Source organism: Bidens hawaiensis, unplaced genomic scaffold (genome assembly GCF_021521415.1).
Source record: "Bidens hawaiensis isolate Kalapana, Puna unplaced genomic scaffold, B.hawaiensis_p1.1 tig00003488_1, whole genome shotgun sequence".
NCBI classification, from domain to species: Eukaryota; Viridiplantae; Streptophyta; class Magnoliopsida; order Asterales; family Asteraceae; genus Bidens; species Bidens hawaiensis.
The window spans coordinates 846,095-860,477 of record NW_027491195.1 but is presented as its reverse complement, the minus strand read 5'-3'; the positions used below and the strand labels follow the sequence as shown (position 1 = coordinate 860,477).

Genomic DNA, 14,383 nt, shown 5'->3' with positions numbered 1-14,383 from the left:
AGCAATAAAGGGACAAATCTTGGCTGATTTCATTGCCGAGGTCCCCGAAGGAAAAATCGAAGAGGCTCAGCGCGAGGTAGAACCTCCGCGAGCCAGTGATGAAGAAAATGTTTGGAGATTGTTCACTGACGGAGCTTCAAACAACGAAGGGTCCGGCGCAGGCCTAAAACTGGTGGATCCAGAGAATCAAGAATATACTTACGCCATCAGGTTGGACTTCAAAAGCACCAACAATGAGGCTGAGTATGAAGCCCTGCTGGCTGGCCTGCGCATCGCGCACAAATTCGGGGTTAAAAAGCTAGAGGCCCATGTTGATTCGTACTTGGTAGCAGCACAGGTCAATGGCCTTTATGATGCCAAGGAGAACACCATGCCTCTATATCTAGAGCAGGCGAAAAAGCTCATCGAGCAATTTGACTGCTTCAGAATCATTCATATTCCGCGCAGTGAAAACAAATCTGCAGACGCGCTGAGTAAGATGGCATCAACCAGTTTTGATCACTTTGGCAAAGATGTCAGGGTAGAAGTAATGAGCACCCCGTCGGTGGTAGCGAAGTCTGTCCTGGTAACTCATACAACCCCGTCATCATGGATAACTCCAATAATGGAATTCTTGAACGAGGGAAAGGTACCAGATGATCGCGCACAAGCGAGGAAGATAAGACACAAGGCGCAGAACTATGAACTGCTTGATAGTACATTATATCGACGCTCTTATCTTGGGCCGCTCATGAAATGCCTAGATGCTGAGGAAGCAAGCTATGTGATCAGAGAGATACATGAAGGAATCTGTGGAATACACGCTGGCCCGCGCATGGTGGTTGCCAAGGCAATGAGCGCAGGTTACTATTGGCCTGGCATGTACTTGGACGCTCTAAAAGAGATCCAAAAATGCAAAGCATGTCAGAGCTATGCGCCAAACACCATGCGGCCAAAAAACAACTTGATTCCGGTGACCTCCGCATGGCCTTTCCACAAATGGGCAATCGACATTGTGGGTCCCCTACCGCAAGCGCCTGGGCGAGTAAAATTTTTGGTAGTGGCAGTAGACTATTTCACAAAATGGGTTGAAGCCAAGCCACTAGCAAAAATAACAGCCGAAGCGATGAAGCAGTTTATCTGGAGCCACATCATATGCCGTTTTGGCTTGCCCATGGAAATTGTGAGAGATAATGGCAAACAATTCACTGATAAGAAGATATCCAGCTGGCTCAAGGAATTGCGCATCAACCAAATTTTCACTTCAGTTTATCACCCTCAGGGGAATGGACAAGTGGAACGCGCGAACCAAAGCTTGTTAAATGGGCTGAAGAAAAGGTTGGAGGGAGAATCCCATTCTTGGGTCGAAGAGCTACCTAATGTCCTGTGGGCACACAGGACATTAAGCAAAACCAGCAATGGCGAATCCCCGTTCAGCCTAACCTATGGAACAGAGGCAATGATTCCAGCGGAAATTGGATGCCCATCCCATAGAGTGCTCATGATGAGCAAAATTGATAACGAGCGCGAAAGAAGATTGGATCTCAACTTACTTGAAGGGCGCAGAGAGGCAGCTATTATCAGTGAAGCCAAGTACAAGAAAAAACTGGAAAAATATTACAACCAGCGTGTGAAAGAATGCCACTTTAAGAAAAATGATTTTGTCCTTCGAAATAATGAAGCTAGCCGCGCAATACCCCCGGGAAAAATGTCCCCCAACTGGGAGGGACCTTATCAAATCTCAGAAGAATTGGGGAAAGGCGCATATGCTTTAAAAGATTTGAATGGAAAGAAGATCCCGCGCGCATGGAACGCAGCACAGCTTAGAAAATGTTTCATGTAAAAAATATCAAGTTTGTAATCAAGGCCTTTTAAGCCATTATGAATAATGATACGCGCTATCTTCTCTTAATATGGATTCTATTACCTTTTGCATACATGTTTCACACTTCCCTTTATTAGTTTTGAGCAATATGACAACATTGTATTGACATCAAAATGAAATAAAACGAAGTAAAACATACATGCGCGAGCAACAACCTCAAACGCGTTAACGAGTCTTAACTCTAAAACGTCAGGGCCTTAGCCCGATTCTATTATCTTTTGCATACATGTTTCACACTTCCCTTTATTAATTTTGAGCAATATGATAACATTGTATTGACATCAAAATAAAATAAAACGAAGTAAAACATACATGCGCGAGCTTCAAGCTCAAACGCATTAAAGAGTCTTAACTCTAAAACGTCAGGGCCTTAGCACAAAAATGTGAGCCTTAGCTCAAACAACTCACAACATCCATCCTGCATGCTGCGCAGCTTGACCATAAAATACCTAAACACAACTAAGGCGGGCAAGCGCCAAAACATAGTTGTTAAGGTCTCAGGTCGAGGTCGCGCATGAAAATGTAATGGATATCTGAGTAACACATATTGACACGTAAAGGCTAAAAATTTCATAATTCCATGCGCGAAAACGAAGCGCAAAAGAGGAAAAATGAAAACGCCAAGGCGCGTGTCAACATAATCAAGATATGGAAATATCACTTACAATATGACAAGGATTAAGTATAATAAATTCCTTACAACCTTGTTCTTATTCCAACGTGCAAGCATATCTTATATTCAACAAACAAACATGCGATATAAAGAGATGAATGGGAATGCGCAAGATGCGAAGAAGGGAAAAACAGAATTTCATTCAGAAGCATTGAAATTTACAAGTTTACAAGATGAGATACAAATTACAAATAAAAATAAAAACATGAAGGGCTTCTCAAGTCTCCACGTTGACATTAGCCTCTTCATCATCCTCATCATCGCCCTCGGCATCTGGCGCAGCCTGCTCCTCTTCATCTCCAAACTGACCATAGTCAAGTTCTTCATCTTGAATGGAGTCTTCTACCATGACAGTGTCAGGAGCGGATCCTTTGGCCACGCCAGACCCGCTAGCAACGCCAGCATTCTCCGCGCCATTGTCGCCGCCAGCCCCTTCGCACTCATCAAGTAATTTCTTTAGCGCGGCGAGATCGGGCTGGTCAGCAAGCGCGGATATCTGCAAATCATAAGCAAAAATATGAGTACAAAAAGACTTAGAAAATAAGTCAAGGCAATCTTATTAAGGTTAAAATACCTCGCAAGGATGGGAATGGGAGTGTTCATGTACTTCTCCCCCATCGCGGTCATTTCCGCGCAGGCAGCGTTGCTCTGATAAGGGTACTCGGATGGGTTCTTCTTCAACATGCCATATTCATAACCATCCGTGAACCCTTCAGCTCGACCCACCACGCGCGCGGCAGCATTGCAATCCATCACCAGGGCCTGAAACTCGTTTGAGTATTTCATCGCGTAAGCGCAACGAGTCATGCCCTGTGAGATCAGCCATTGGCGATCCTGCGCGAGGCCAGCAACAGACGTCTCGAGGGCAGGAACCTGAGAGTTTAAAAACTCAACAGTTTCTTTGGTCTTGGTTAGCTCCTCTTTAACGGACGCTGCTGCCGCCAAGATTTCTTCTTTTTCGACCCGCGCAGCATCAAGTGCTTCCTGGCTAGACGCTGCCGTCGCCTGGGCTTCATCTTTGTCGGCCTGCGCGGCCGCCAGCTCTCTCTTCAGGCGCGCAACCTCACTCTCCAGTGATGATTTTTCAGTTATGGACTGGACAAGAGCTTCGTCACGCGCCTCCGCCTCAAGCTCCAACTCGCGCGCTCGGCGCGAGTACTTGGTCGCGTCCGCCTCCGCCGCCTGCAGCTTCTCCCGCGCAGCCTGAAGCTCATGACCGCGCTTCACGAAGGCGCTGTTGGCACTGGCTCTGTTCTCGCTGAGCTCGGCTTGGAGCTTCTCAGCTCTCTCGCGAGCATCAGAAAGATGCCAAGCAGACACCTTAGCCTCTTGCTTGGCTTCCGCAAGAGCATCACGTACTTTTACGTAATCAAAGCGAAGCTCTTGGGAGGCAGCAAAGAAGGCCGACCCAGCAAACATATGGTCGTTGAGCAGGTCGTCGCGAGCGCGGACCTCCTGGAACCTCCTTTCAGTTGGAGGCACAGCATGAGCCCAGAATTCCGCACACACACCCATGGACTGAAAGGTGCTGTCTTCAGTTATATTCCATCTCGGGCGGTAAATGTGATCGGATTCCTGCAAAAGCAAAGTAATTATCTAAGTTATCAAAAAACTAAGATGGAAGTCCGCGCAGCGGAACAAAAAATAACCTATACCTGCGAGGATGAAGCAGAAAAGTCATCGCCAGCCCTACGAGAAGGCTCCGCCGCGAAACCTCGTGGCGCAGCAGGGCTGGCACGGGCGCCCGCGGAGTCTTCAACTTCAAACTCCTCACCCTCCTCTGAAATAGGCCTCTTCTCCTGCGACCTAGAATCAAAATCGGTCTCGCGGGGAGGGCTGTGTGCAGGAGGAGGTGAGGGAGGTCTCGACGCCGCCAAGTCAGCGCGCAAAACGGTCTCCTGCTCCTTAGTAATGCCGATGAGGGGGGATTCATCGCTTGCAGGAGCAGGAGCAGAGCCAACGGCGCTGGGAACGGCGCCAGGAGTGCCGCCAGAAGCTTGTGCACCAGCTACGGCTTCTATGAAAATCAACAACAAGAAATGGTTAAGGACTTGATCTAAAAGAAAGTCAGAAAATAAGAGCGCAATACGTACCTAGGCACAACTCCGTTCGCGCAGCAAACATCGCCATGAAGTCCATTCTACCCTTCTTTGAGGGTAAAACGGGGGACTTCGAAGCGACCTCCGGCGCAGCCTCGGCATATTGTTGCGCTGTCGCCGGCTCTACAAACATTTGAGTAAGACAAGATTCATTAGTAATCCTAAAAGGATCGCGCTCATAGAAACATAAAGGATAAGCAAAGTTTACCTGTCGCGGGCGTTTCAGCCGCGCGAAGGGAGGAGGTAGTGGCACCATGCCTCAGATGGACAGGAGGTCTGCCCACTTTTTGAGGCAGGGAAGACAAGGAAACCTTGGTGGTAAATTCCTGGGTTTTCCCAAATCCTCCCGCCCGAGTAGGAGGATCCTGAACAACAGGGGCAACATCTTTCTTCTGTTTCTTACTGGCCCCTGCGCCAGTTTTCCCCTTAGCTTTACGCTTTAGTTGGGGCGCCTCCTCCTCCTCCTCCTCTTCCGCGAGCTCCAGCTCGTAGTTCTCCAGCGCATCTACAATACATGCAACACAAGTGTTAGCAAAATTTGGTATTATAAAGGAAAATGAATAAGTACAAAGGCTTACCAGGCGCATCGCTGTCGAAGACAAATCCCAGATCAACAGGGATGAACATGTCATCAAAGCGATCCGGGAAACCAACCTCCCCAGCGCCAAGCGCGACGGAGCCACCCTCCATGTGCTCATCATAGGCAGCATGGATATACTCCTTGGTGACTGCACAAAACAAGTCAAATGAGTTCAGCAAAAATAATTATATTCGCGCAGAAGTAAAGCAATGAGATAAAACTTACATAACCCGTCGACTTGGATAACGGGCTCAAGCGCGCTGTCCGCCCACCTCTTGCTCATACCAACCCCCACCAGCGCCTCCTCACAAATGTTCTTGGCGGGGGATGGCTCAGCGGTCAGCTTATTAACCCAGGCGCCAGTTGGGTTCTTGAGGACACCCACATCCGCAGGCGCAGAAGAAATCGCGCGCATGGTCATGCGGATGGGGATCACACCAGCCCTTATGTAAAAGAACCTCTCAGACCAGTCATGAAGGCTCTTGAATGAAACAGTGGAGCACTTCACCTTCTGACTGCGAGGAATAAAAGAGAACCAATTGTCTTGGATCTTGGGCTTGTAAAAATACTGAAAGCGCCAAGGGGTGGGCTCCTCGCGCTGGGATTTGCACATAAACTCAAAGTGAGTCATGCGCACAAGTCCAAACGGATGGACTTGGGATATATGAATCCCATAAAACTGAAGCAGTGCACCCACAAACCTTGTCATCGGGAGACGAAGGTTGCAGTGGGTGAAAAAATGGCTATATAGGGATATATAGCCGGTAGGCGGGTCCGCCGCCGTTTGCCCGGCACCAGGCAACATGCAGCCAAACAGGGTGGGAAAACCCTGAGAGGTGATAAGGCGGTCAAGATCAGACTGCCTCAATTTGCAGAGGATTTCATTCCACCTCTTCACCGCCTTGGTCCTCCCTACCTCCTCCGATGAGCCCTCAGCAGCCTTCTTCCCCTTGCCGGTCTTCTTCAATGTAGACATTACTAACGATTTTCTACGGCAAGGTATGGGGGTGATCGTGTTGTCTGAACTATCAGACATACAACGGTGACAAAGAACAAATGATGCCTCTGAACAACAGATATTTGGGAAGCAGAACAAAGATAATCAGAAGACAAAAGAAAGAAAAGCTCATAAGAATAAACAAGAAGATGAAGGATAAAAAAAAAAAAACTCTAAGGGCTGGCTTTTATAGGCCCAGGAGAGAGAAAATTTGCTGCTGAACGGACCTCACGCGCCCCCACTCGCAGGTCTTGGCCAATGCGAGCGCGACACGTGTCCCTGACACTGTGTGAGGGGACATGAAAGGAAACTAGACGGCTGCTGCCAGAGTCCATGCGCCACCACTCGCAGGAACGGACCAACGTGAGCGCGACACGTGTCCCTGACAGCATGTGAGGGGACACGAAAGGCAACTGTAGCACCTCGAGCACACGAAAAGGTCTGACACGTCTCCATCACTGACCCACGTCAGCAACAACCAACCACGTCCAGGGACGATTCGTTTGCACCCACGAGGATAGAATTTCGCGCAACGGTGAATAATAAGAAGAAAAAGACAAAACACCTATTAAAAGAGCAAACTATTTAGTCTAACATCTATCTTACCTCGCTCGCGCGAGACAAGACACACATTAGACTGGGGGGGCTTGAAGAGGTATGTACCCGCCTCAACACGGAGCAAGGCGGGTCAACCCACAAGATATAGACAGCAGGCTTGAAATCAAGACATTATGAAGGCGCTAAGCCAAAACCTATGCGCATGGCGCATACCACACATGCTCAGGCATCATATGCCCAGGCACCACACATGCTCAGGCATCATATGCCCAGGCGTCACATATGCGCGTGGCGCATCAGCGCGCGGCGCATATCACATCTGCGCATGAAACATCTGCGCGTGAGAATAAAGAGAAGACCTCGCGCATCCTCAGGATTGACGCATATCACACATGCACATAATCAACCTCGTCCTTATCCAAATCAGGATTAGGGCAACCTTGATTGTGCACGTCAGACAACCTTCCAGAAGGTATCTTTTTAAGGAATAAGAATATGCTGATGTTGACAGAAGCCAAATGAAAGGTGGACAACTCAGCATGACACATGTGCTACCACGTGATTACAACCAATGAGAAAGCACCAGGTGTCCCAGAGGACACGTGGCGCAGAGCAATTGGAGGAGGCCAACAAGGCTGAGCCCAATCAGTGGAAACCCTAGCACTATGAATACAGCATCAACTCCACAAGGAGAGAGACTCAATCATCGACAGTTACAGCCAGTAACACATTCATACTCATTCAATCACATTCAATCACATTGAAGCAGACAGTTACAGCCAGTAACATACAATCACATCAAATTATAGAGTATTCGGCTATTAAGCAAATACTCTCAGAATTCCTTACTGATATATCATTATCTTCTCCACAAAATACTTATTCTCACACCGGAGGGTTACCCCAAAGAGGACCCCTCTGTCCCTTTCTGAGGGGTAAGTTGACGGTGCTGTTCATTTTGTAGGTGGAAGAACCGAGATCCAAGGGAAACCATCGGTGAAATTGCATAATCACACCCGAGGAAAGTAGATCGTCTACCAGTGAGTCGATCCACGTTTCTTCACTAAGGTTGTTCTTCATAAGCTAATCTTTCATTTTACCTAACTTTTCAATACTTAAAGCTTGAGGTTACAACATATATATAATATACACTCCTTGTTTACCTTCGGTCTTTCAGTTCTCCGGTCTCGGCCGGTTGAAATGTCGGGCTAGTAAGGCAAGGTTACATGGAGGACTTTGTAGTCCTTGTTTATATATATTTAACAAATCTAACCATATAACTTGTTATACTTGCTTAACTTCTGCATATTTTAGTTTATTGTGTTCATATTTATCAAGTTCCATGGTATTGGGTATGTGGTGACTAGCCTCGGTTTAATCCCGAGTTGAGAATCGAACCAAAAACCGAACTTTTGTTTAAAAGCTTTATTGTTAACTTTTTGAATGTAAAACTTGAGTATTATTATTTATAATTTATTTTACAAGTTCCATGGTAATTGGGTATGTGGTAACCATCTTCGGTCTTATTCCGAGTCAAGGACCAAACCAAAAAAACTGAACTAAACCGAGTTCACTCGCTTAAGACACACAAGTGTGTTTTTAGCCACCAAAACTTATATTTTTCTTCAAGATTATATTTTAAATCAATTTTAGTTAATTTCTAAACATACTTGGCATGTCGGTAACCAACTTGATCTTATAACAAGTTCGGACCGATAAAGTCGTATACTCGCTTAACGAACTTTAAGGTTCTTCACAATAGAACTACATACTTGGTTAAGTCTATTTTGATTTTTATGGAGTTATCTCATAATATTTATTATTTTGGGAAGTTAACTTTGAGCTTGGTCAATTATCAAGTCTCGAACCGACAAACCCGAACACTCGTTTAAACCTCGTTTTGGTATTCTTATAACCAAGGGTTTTTATTGCATGTTAACCCACATTATTACCTAATATAGGTTGAGTAAAAAAAAAGAAAAAAAACTAATGAATAGAATACCGAGACCCGGTTTCGAGTAAACTTATTTTACAAAACTCGTTTCTTTAATTTCTCAAATATTTACATTTTAAATCCTAAACTTTATTTATTTACTTTATTTGTCATGTATTTTATTTTAAACCCTTCCAAGACTACCTAATAACACAAGACCCGTTTAATATAGGTCTTGCTCGTTAAACCGATCTCTCCGATTATTCACGACACTATCTTTCAAGTTACTTGTTAATGTGAGTACTTTTTCATCCCCCGTTTTCCATCTTTCGTTTTGGGGGTGGCATTGCATACTTATTCAAATTCAAATGATTTATACTTGAGTCTTAAACCACAACACTTATTGTATATGTTTACTTAAATAAATGCTCGATTTGGTGTTATATGCTTTACATGATTATGTGCAAATTCTTGAATGCTAAGGCGGGTAGCCTCTTGAATGCTAAGGCGGGTAGCCTCATCAAAGTATGATCATGCGTTAATTCCGAGTATATATGGTATCCCCATATAGAAAGGTGTCGTCAATGTATTCTTATTGACGATTTCATTATTGTCGTCAATGTATTCTTATTGACGGTTCGTCAATGTATTCTTATTGACGATTTTATTATCTAAATTGTTGCTATTATTTATTGTTTTCATATACTAGTTGTGGATTTCATACTATATACTTATTGTCCAAAACTATGAAAATTGCTCACCAACCTTTGTGTTGACAAACTCTATTTTATGCAATGTTACAGGTTTGATGTTAGCTTGATTGGATTACTTGAAGAAACTTATCATCTTGGCTTTAGGATATTAGAAAATGAAAGAACAAGTTATTTGTTTATCTATCTATTTGGCATTTTGTATGAACAATTGTTGTGTTATTTATGATGATATGGATTTAAATGAGTTGTTTAAATATTGTAACTTTATAGTGTCGTTGTGTAATGAGCAATCATGTCGCGCCTCGATGTTTCTGCCTTCATTGGTCGGGGTGTAACAGAAGGGGACTTTCATGGCAGGGGGCACAGTCGAGAGGTACGTGGGGAGAAGTCAAGCAGGACGGGGGAGGATATCGGGAGAGGGTGTTAGATTCTCCCCTTACAAGCCCCCGCATTCCGTAAACACCTCTTACTATCCCCCACGGTTGTCCACCCCTGTCAGGTCAGAAACTTTCCGTCCTAGACCTCTTTTGGGAGAACGGTTAAGCACAGGGCATGGGGATGTGATGATTGTCGACCGGGTCAAGTATTCTCTCAGACCTCCCACCCAAGTGAAGCAACCCTACAGACCCAATCCTCAGGGGTTCTGTAATTACCACAAGAGTCCGGGGCACTCAACCGAGAGTTGTGTGCAGTTAAAGAAATTATGGGAAGCCGCCCTGAAGGCAGGCCAATTTCCGATTCCTCCCAAGGAAGGGGCCTCGAAAGTAAAGGAGGAGGAAGAGGATAAACACTTCGTTGACATAGTTCGGCGAAGGGGGGGTAGAAGAAGGACGGAAGACAGGCCTGCCAAAAAGGGAAAGGGCGAGGCGTTCCCGCAAAATCCTGTCTGGATGAATGTTCCTTTGTCATTTTCTGGTCTAACTAACGAGGATGCTAGGGAAATGCCGTTGAACATATCAGCTAGTGTGGCGGGGCACCGGGTCGCCTGTGTCCACGAGGACGGAGGAAGTGGGGTCGAGGTCATGTTCGAGCACTGTTTTGCAAGACTCTAGAAAGAGGTTCGGAATCAGTTGGAAGAAGATGTATGCCCCCTGGTGGGTTTCTCGGGGGAGGTATTTAAGCCTTTGAGTTCAATAACCCTCCCTTTCAGCTTGAAATAGGGAAGGAAAACTCGAACCGTTCAACTTCGATTTTCAGTAGTCAGTGCCCCTTCAAAATATAACATCATACTGGGGCGTCCTGGCATGAGGGCTCTCCGAGCCATTGCTTCCATAGTGCATGGGTGTATAAAGTTCCCAACCCCCGAAGGTGTAGCAACGATACGGTCATCAGCTGAGATCGTGGCTAGTATAAGCCCGGAAGGAAAAGCGAAAAAGAAACATGAAGGGATGGAGGAGTGGGTCCTGAATGGGGAGTTCCCTGAGCAAACAATAAAGATAGGGACCTCGCTGACTGATAAAGGGAAAGCAGGGTTAAAATAACTACTGTTAAGGAACGTAGACGTGTTCGCATGGAGGCACGAAGACATGATGGGGATCCCCCGAGACCAAGTTCAACACAGCCTCAAGAAATTCCATTGGATGGAGTCTGCCAAGCAAAAGAAAAGAAGTCTGGGGCCCGAAAAAAACCAAGCTGTATTGGAAGAAACCTGGAAGTTGTTGCAAGCCGGAACAATCAGGAAGGTAAAATATCCCTAGTGGATATCCAACCCGGTGATGATAGCTAAGTATGATAATAGCTGGCGAATGTGTATTGACTTCAAGGACCTGAACAAGGCCTGTCCAAAAGATGCATACCCTCTCCCGGAGGTCGAAAAGAAAATAGAGTCTTTGGTAGAGTATCCTTTAAGGTGCTTCTTGGACGCCTATAAGGGATACCATCAAGTACAGATGGACCCCAAAGACGAAGAAAAAACAGCTTTCTATACTGGCGAGGGAACCTTTTGTTACACCAAGATGCCATTTGGTCTGAAAAACGCAGGAGCCACATACCGGCGTTTTATGGACCAGCTTTTTGAAGAACAGAGGGACAAAAAGTGGAGATTTATGTGGATGATCTAGTCATCAAAAGCAAACATGAAGAGGGAATGCTGCGGGACATTAGGGAAACGTTCCAAACCTTGAGAAGGGCCAATATGAAACTGAATCCGGGAAAGTGCTCTTTCAGGGTGGAAGAAGAGAATTTATTGGGGGGTATTGGTGACAAAAGGGGGAATCTGGGCCAATCCGGAGAAGGTAGAGGCGTTGATCCAAATGAAGTCTCCCAAGAGCCTTAAGGAGCTACAAAGGATCAATGGAAGACTTGTGGCTCTAAATAGGTTTCTTTCCAAAATAGTAGAAAGAACCCTGCCCTTTATGGCTGTCTTGAGAAGAAGTACGAAGAAGAGGAAGTTCTGCTGGGATCGCGAGGCAGAGGAAGCCTTCCAAGATCTGAAAAAGCACCTTTGCAACCTCCCTACGATTGCGACCCCTCAACCGGGAGAGACATTGATACTGTACCTCTCCCAGACGTCAAAAACAATAACCTCAGTGCTGATGGTTGATAGGGGAGAGACGCAGGTACCCATTTATTTTATTAGTCGTACATTGAAGGGGCCGGAAGAAAGATTTTTGCCGGTAGAAAAACTGGTATTGGCTTTGATCTATACAGCAAGGGAACTCCGGAGATACTTTCAAGCGCACGTTGTGCGAGTACTCACCAACCAACCTTTACATCAAGTATTGTCAAAGCCCGAAGTCTCAGGAAGATTGACAAAGTGGGCAGTGGAATTGGGGGATCATACATTTAAGTATCGGCCATGGATAGCCATCAAAGGGCAGGTCCTAACCGATTTCTTGGCAGAAACGGAAGGGGGAGAGGATGACGAAAAGGAAGAAGGACATGATACGAGGAGAAATGAGGCAACAAAGGAAAGGGAAGAGGACCTTGGTGGAAACTATACACCGACGGGGCCTCCAATGAAGAGGGAAGTGGGGCAGGGCTGATTTTGGTAAGCCCCGAGGGGATAGAGTTAAGTTACGCAATACGGTTGAATTTCCCAATCACGAACAATGAAGCAGAGTACGAGGCACTTCTGGCTGGCCTCAGAATCGCCAGAGGAATAAGGGTAAGAAGAGTTCAAGTTCATGTAGACTCCCTTCTGGTAGCCAACCAGGTGGGAGGGACCTACGACGCTAGGGACCTGAAAATTAAGGAATACTTGAAAGTGACCCAAAAACTGATGAGGGAATTCGAAGAAGCGGAAGTGATGCACATCCCCAGGGGTTCCAATAAAAAAGCGGATACTTTAAGCAAGCTGGTTGCAGTTGCTTTCGATCATTTGGCAAAAGAGGTAAAAGTGGAGACCCTCCAGCAGCCGTCGGTGACGGAAGCGATAGTCACCTATGTGGGGACCCAATGAGACAGTTAGATGACTCCCCTCCTTGAGTACCTACAGGAGGGAAAAGTGCCGAAAGATAAGGAAGAAGAAAGGAAGTTGAGGGTCAAGGCTTTACAGTATTTGGTAATTGAAGGGGGTTTATACAGAAAGTCCTATTTAGGACCCTCCCTCAAATGTATTGGATCGGAGGAAGCAGAGTATGTGATAAGAGAAATACATGAAGGAATCTGCGGGATGCACATGGGAGCAAAAATGGTAGTGGCACGGGCAATGAGGGCTGGATATTACTGGTCAGCGATGTTTTTTAGTGTCGTTAAAGAAATACATAAGTGTGACCACTGGAAAATACACTCACCGGTGGGGAGGAAGCCAAAGTCAAACCTAGTGCCGGTAAGCTGCTCGTGGCCTTTCCAAAAATGGGGGATAGACATAGTAGGACCCTTACCGGAAGGAGCTGGAAAAGTAAGAATTTTGGTAGTGGCGATTGATTACTTCACAAAATAGGTAGAAGCCAAGCCACTGCAAACCATCACAGGGGAGCAAATAAAGAGTTTCGTGTGGGAAAAATTGTTTGTAGATTCGGACTGCCGTACGCCATAATCAGTGATAATGGGAAACAATTTGCCAACAACCCATTTCGGGAGTGGTGCCTCCAACTTAATATCAAGCAAATGTTCACATCAATGGCTCATCCCCAAGCTAACGGTCAAGTAGAGTGAGCAAACAGAAGCATGGTGGAGGGAATTAAAGCAAGACAAGGAAGGGAAAAAGGGTTATTGGTGGAGGAATTACCCCACGTTTTATGGGCACATAGGACCTTTCGTAAAACAATCAATGGGGAAACACCTTTCAGCTTGACGTATGGAACGGAGGCTATGATACCTGCAGAGATTGGGGCACCAACTCGACGAGTTTCGCAAGGGGAAAGTGGGAATGAAGAAGATTTACAGTTAAATCTAAACTTGACAGAAGAAAGAAGGGAAGAAGCAGCAAGAAGGGAAATGGAATACACGAAAAAGATTGAGAAGTACTACAATGCAAGGGTCAGAGAAGTAAGGTTTAAAAAAGGAGATTTGGTACTAAGAGAGAACGAGGCAAGTAGGAAGGAAGACCAACAGAAGTTGGGGCCAAAATGGGAAGGACCCTACCAAGTTATCTGGGCTGGGGATAAAGGAGCCTACAAATTGGCAGATGGGGAAGGAAAAGTGATTCCTAGAACTTGGAACTCCATGCAACTCCGAAAGTATTACGCCTAAAAGCACCAGTAAAGGAGCCAAGGATCAAGCAAAATAAGGGACCTCTCCGTGAGGAATGACAAGAAAGTCTAAAACTGTATTTTTGTGTAACCCCGATGTAAACATGATCCTAATGCAGGAAAATATTTTGTGAAACTGTAATGTGAAAGAAAATGAGTCTGTCTCATCAAAGTGCAAAAAGTATAACACACGAGTCCGTCTCGTAAATACTCATGCAACGCTCCCCAAAAGGGGAAGGCCTCGTCGATAGGCTACATGGTCAACCAACAATCAAACATAAACATTAAAATGCTAAGGCAAACACCAAGCATAACCATCCATATCTAAGCGC

General features: G+C 45.7%; 2 protein-coding genes across 2 annotated transcripts; both read left to right on the top strand.

Annotated features, from left to right (window-relative positions):
• The first annotated feature begins 12,826 nt into the window (after nucleotides 1–12,826).
• LOC143623541 (uncharacterized) lies at nucleotides 12,827–13,300 on the top strand. The gene has a single exon (XM_077094426.1). It carries the CDS (start codon nucleotides 12,827–12,829, stop codon nucleotides 13,298–13,300), a length of 474 nt encoding a protein of 157 aa, XP_076950541.1.
• Nucleotides 13,301–13,527: 227 nt separating this feature from the next.
• On the top strand, nucleotides 13,528–14,052 carry LOC143623540 (uncharacterized). Its single transcript, XM_077094425.1, has one exon. It carries the CDS (start codon nucleotides 13,528–13,530, stop codon nucleotides 14,050–14,052), a length of 525 nt encoding a protein of 174 aa, XP_076950540.1.
• The last annotated feature ends 331 nt before the right edge of the window (nucleotides 14,053–14,383 follow it).

Excerpts from the sequence above, each read along its gene's own strand:
- LOC143623540 (XM_077094425.1), top strand. The coding sequence starts at position 13,528 with ATGGTGGAGGGAATTAAAGCAAGACAAGGAAGGGAAAAAGGGTTATTG.
- LOC143623541 (XM_077094426.1), top strand. The coding sequence starts at position 12,827 with ATGACTCCCCTCCTTGAGTACCTACAGGAGGGAAAAGTGCCGAAAGAT.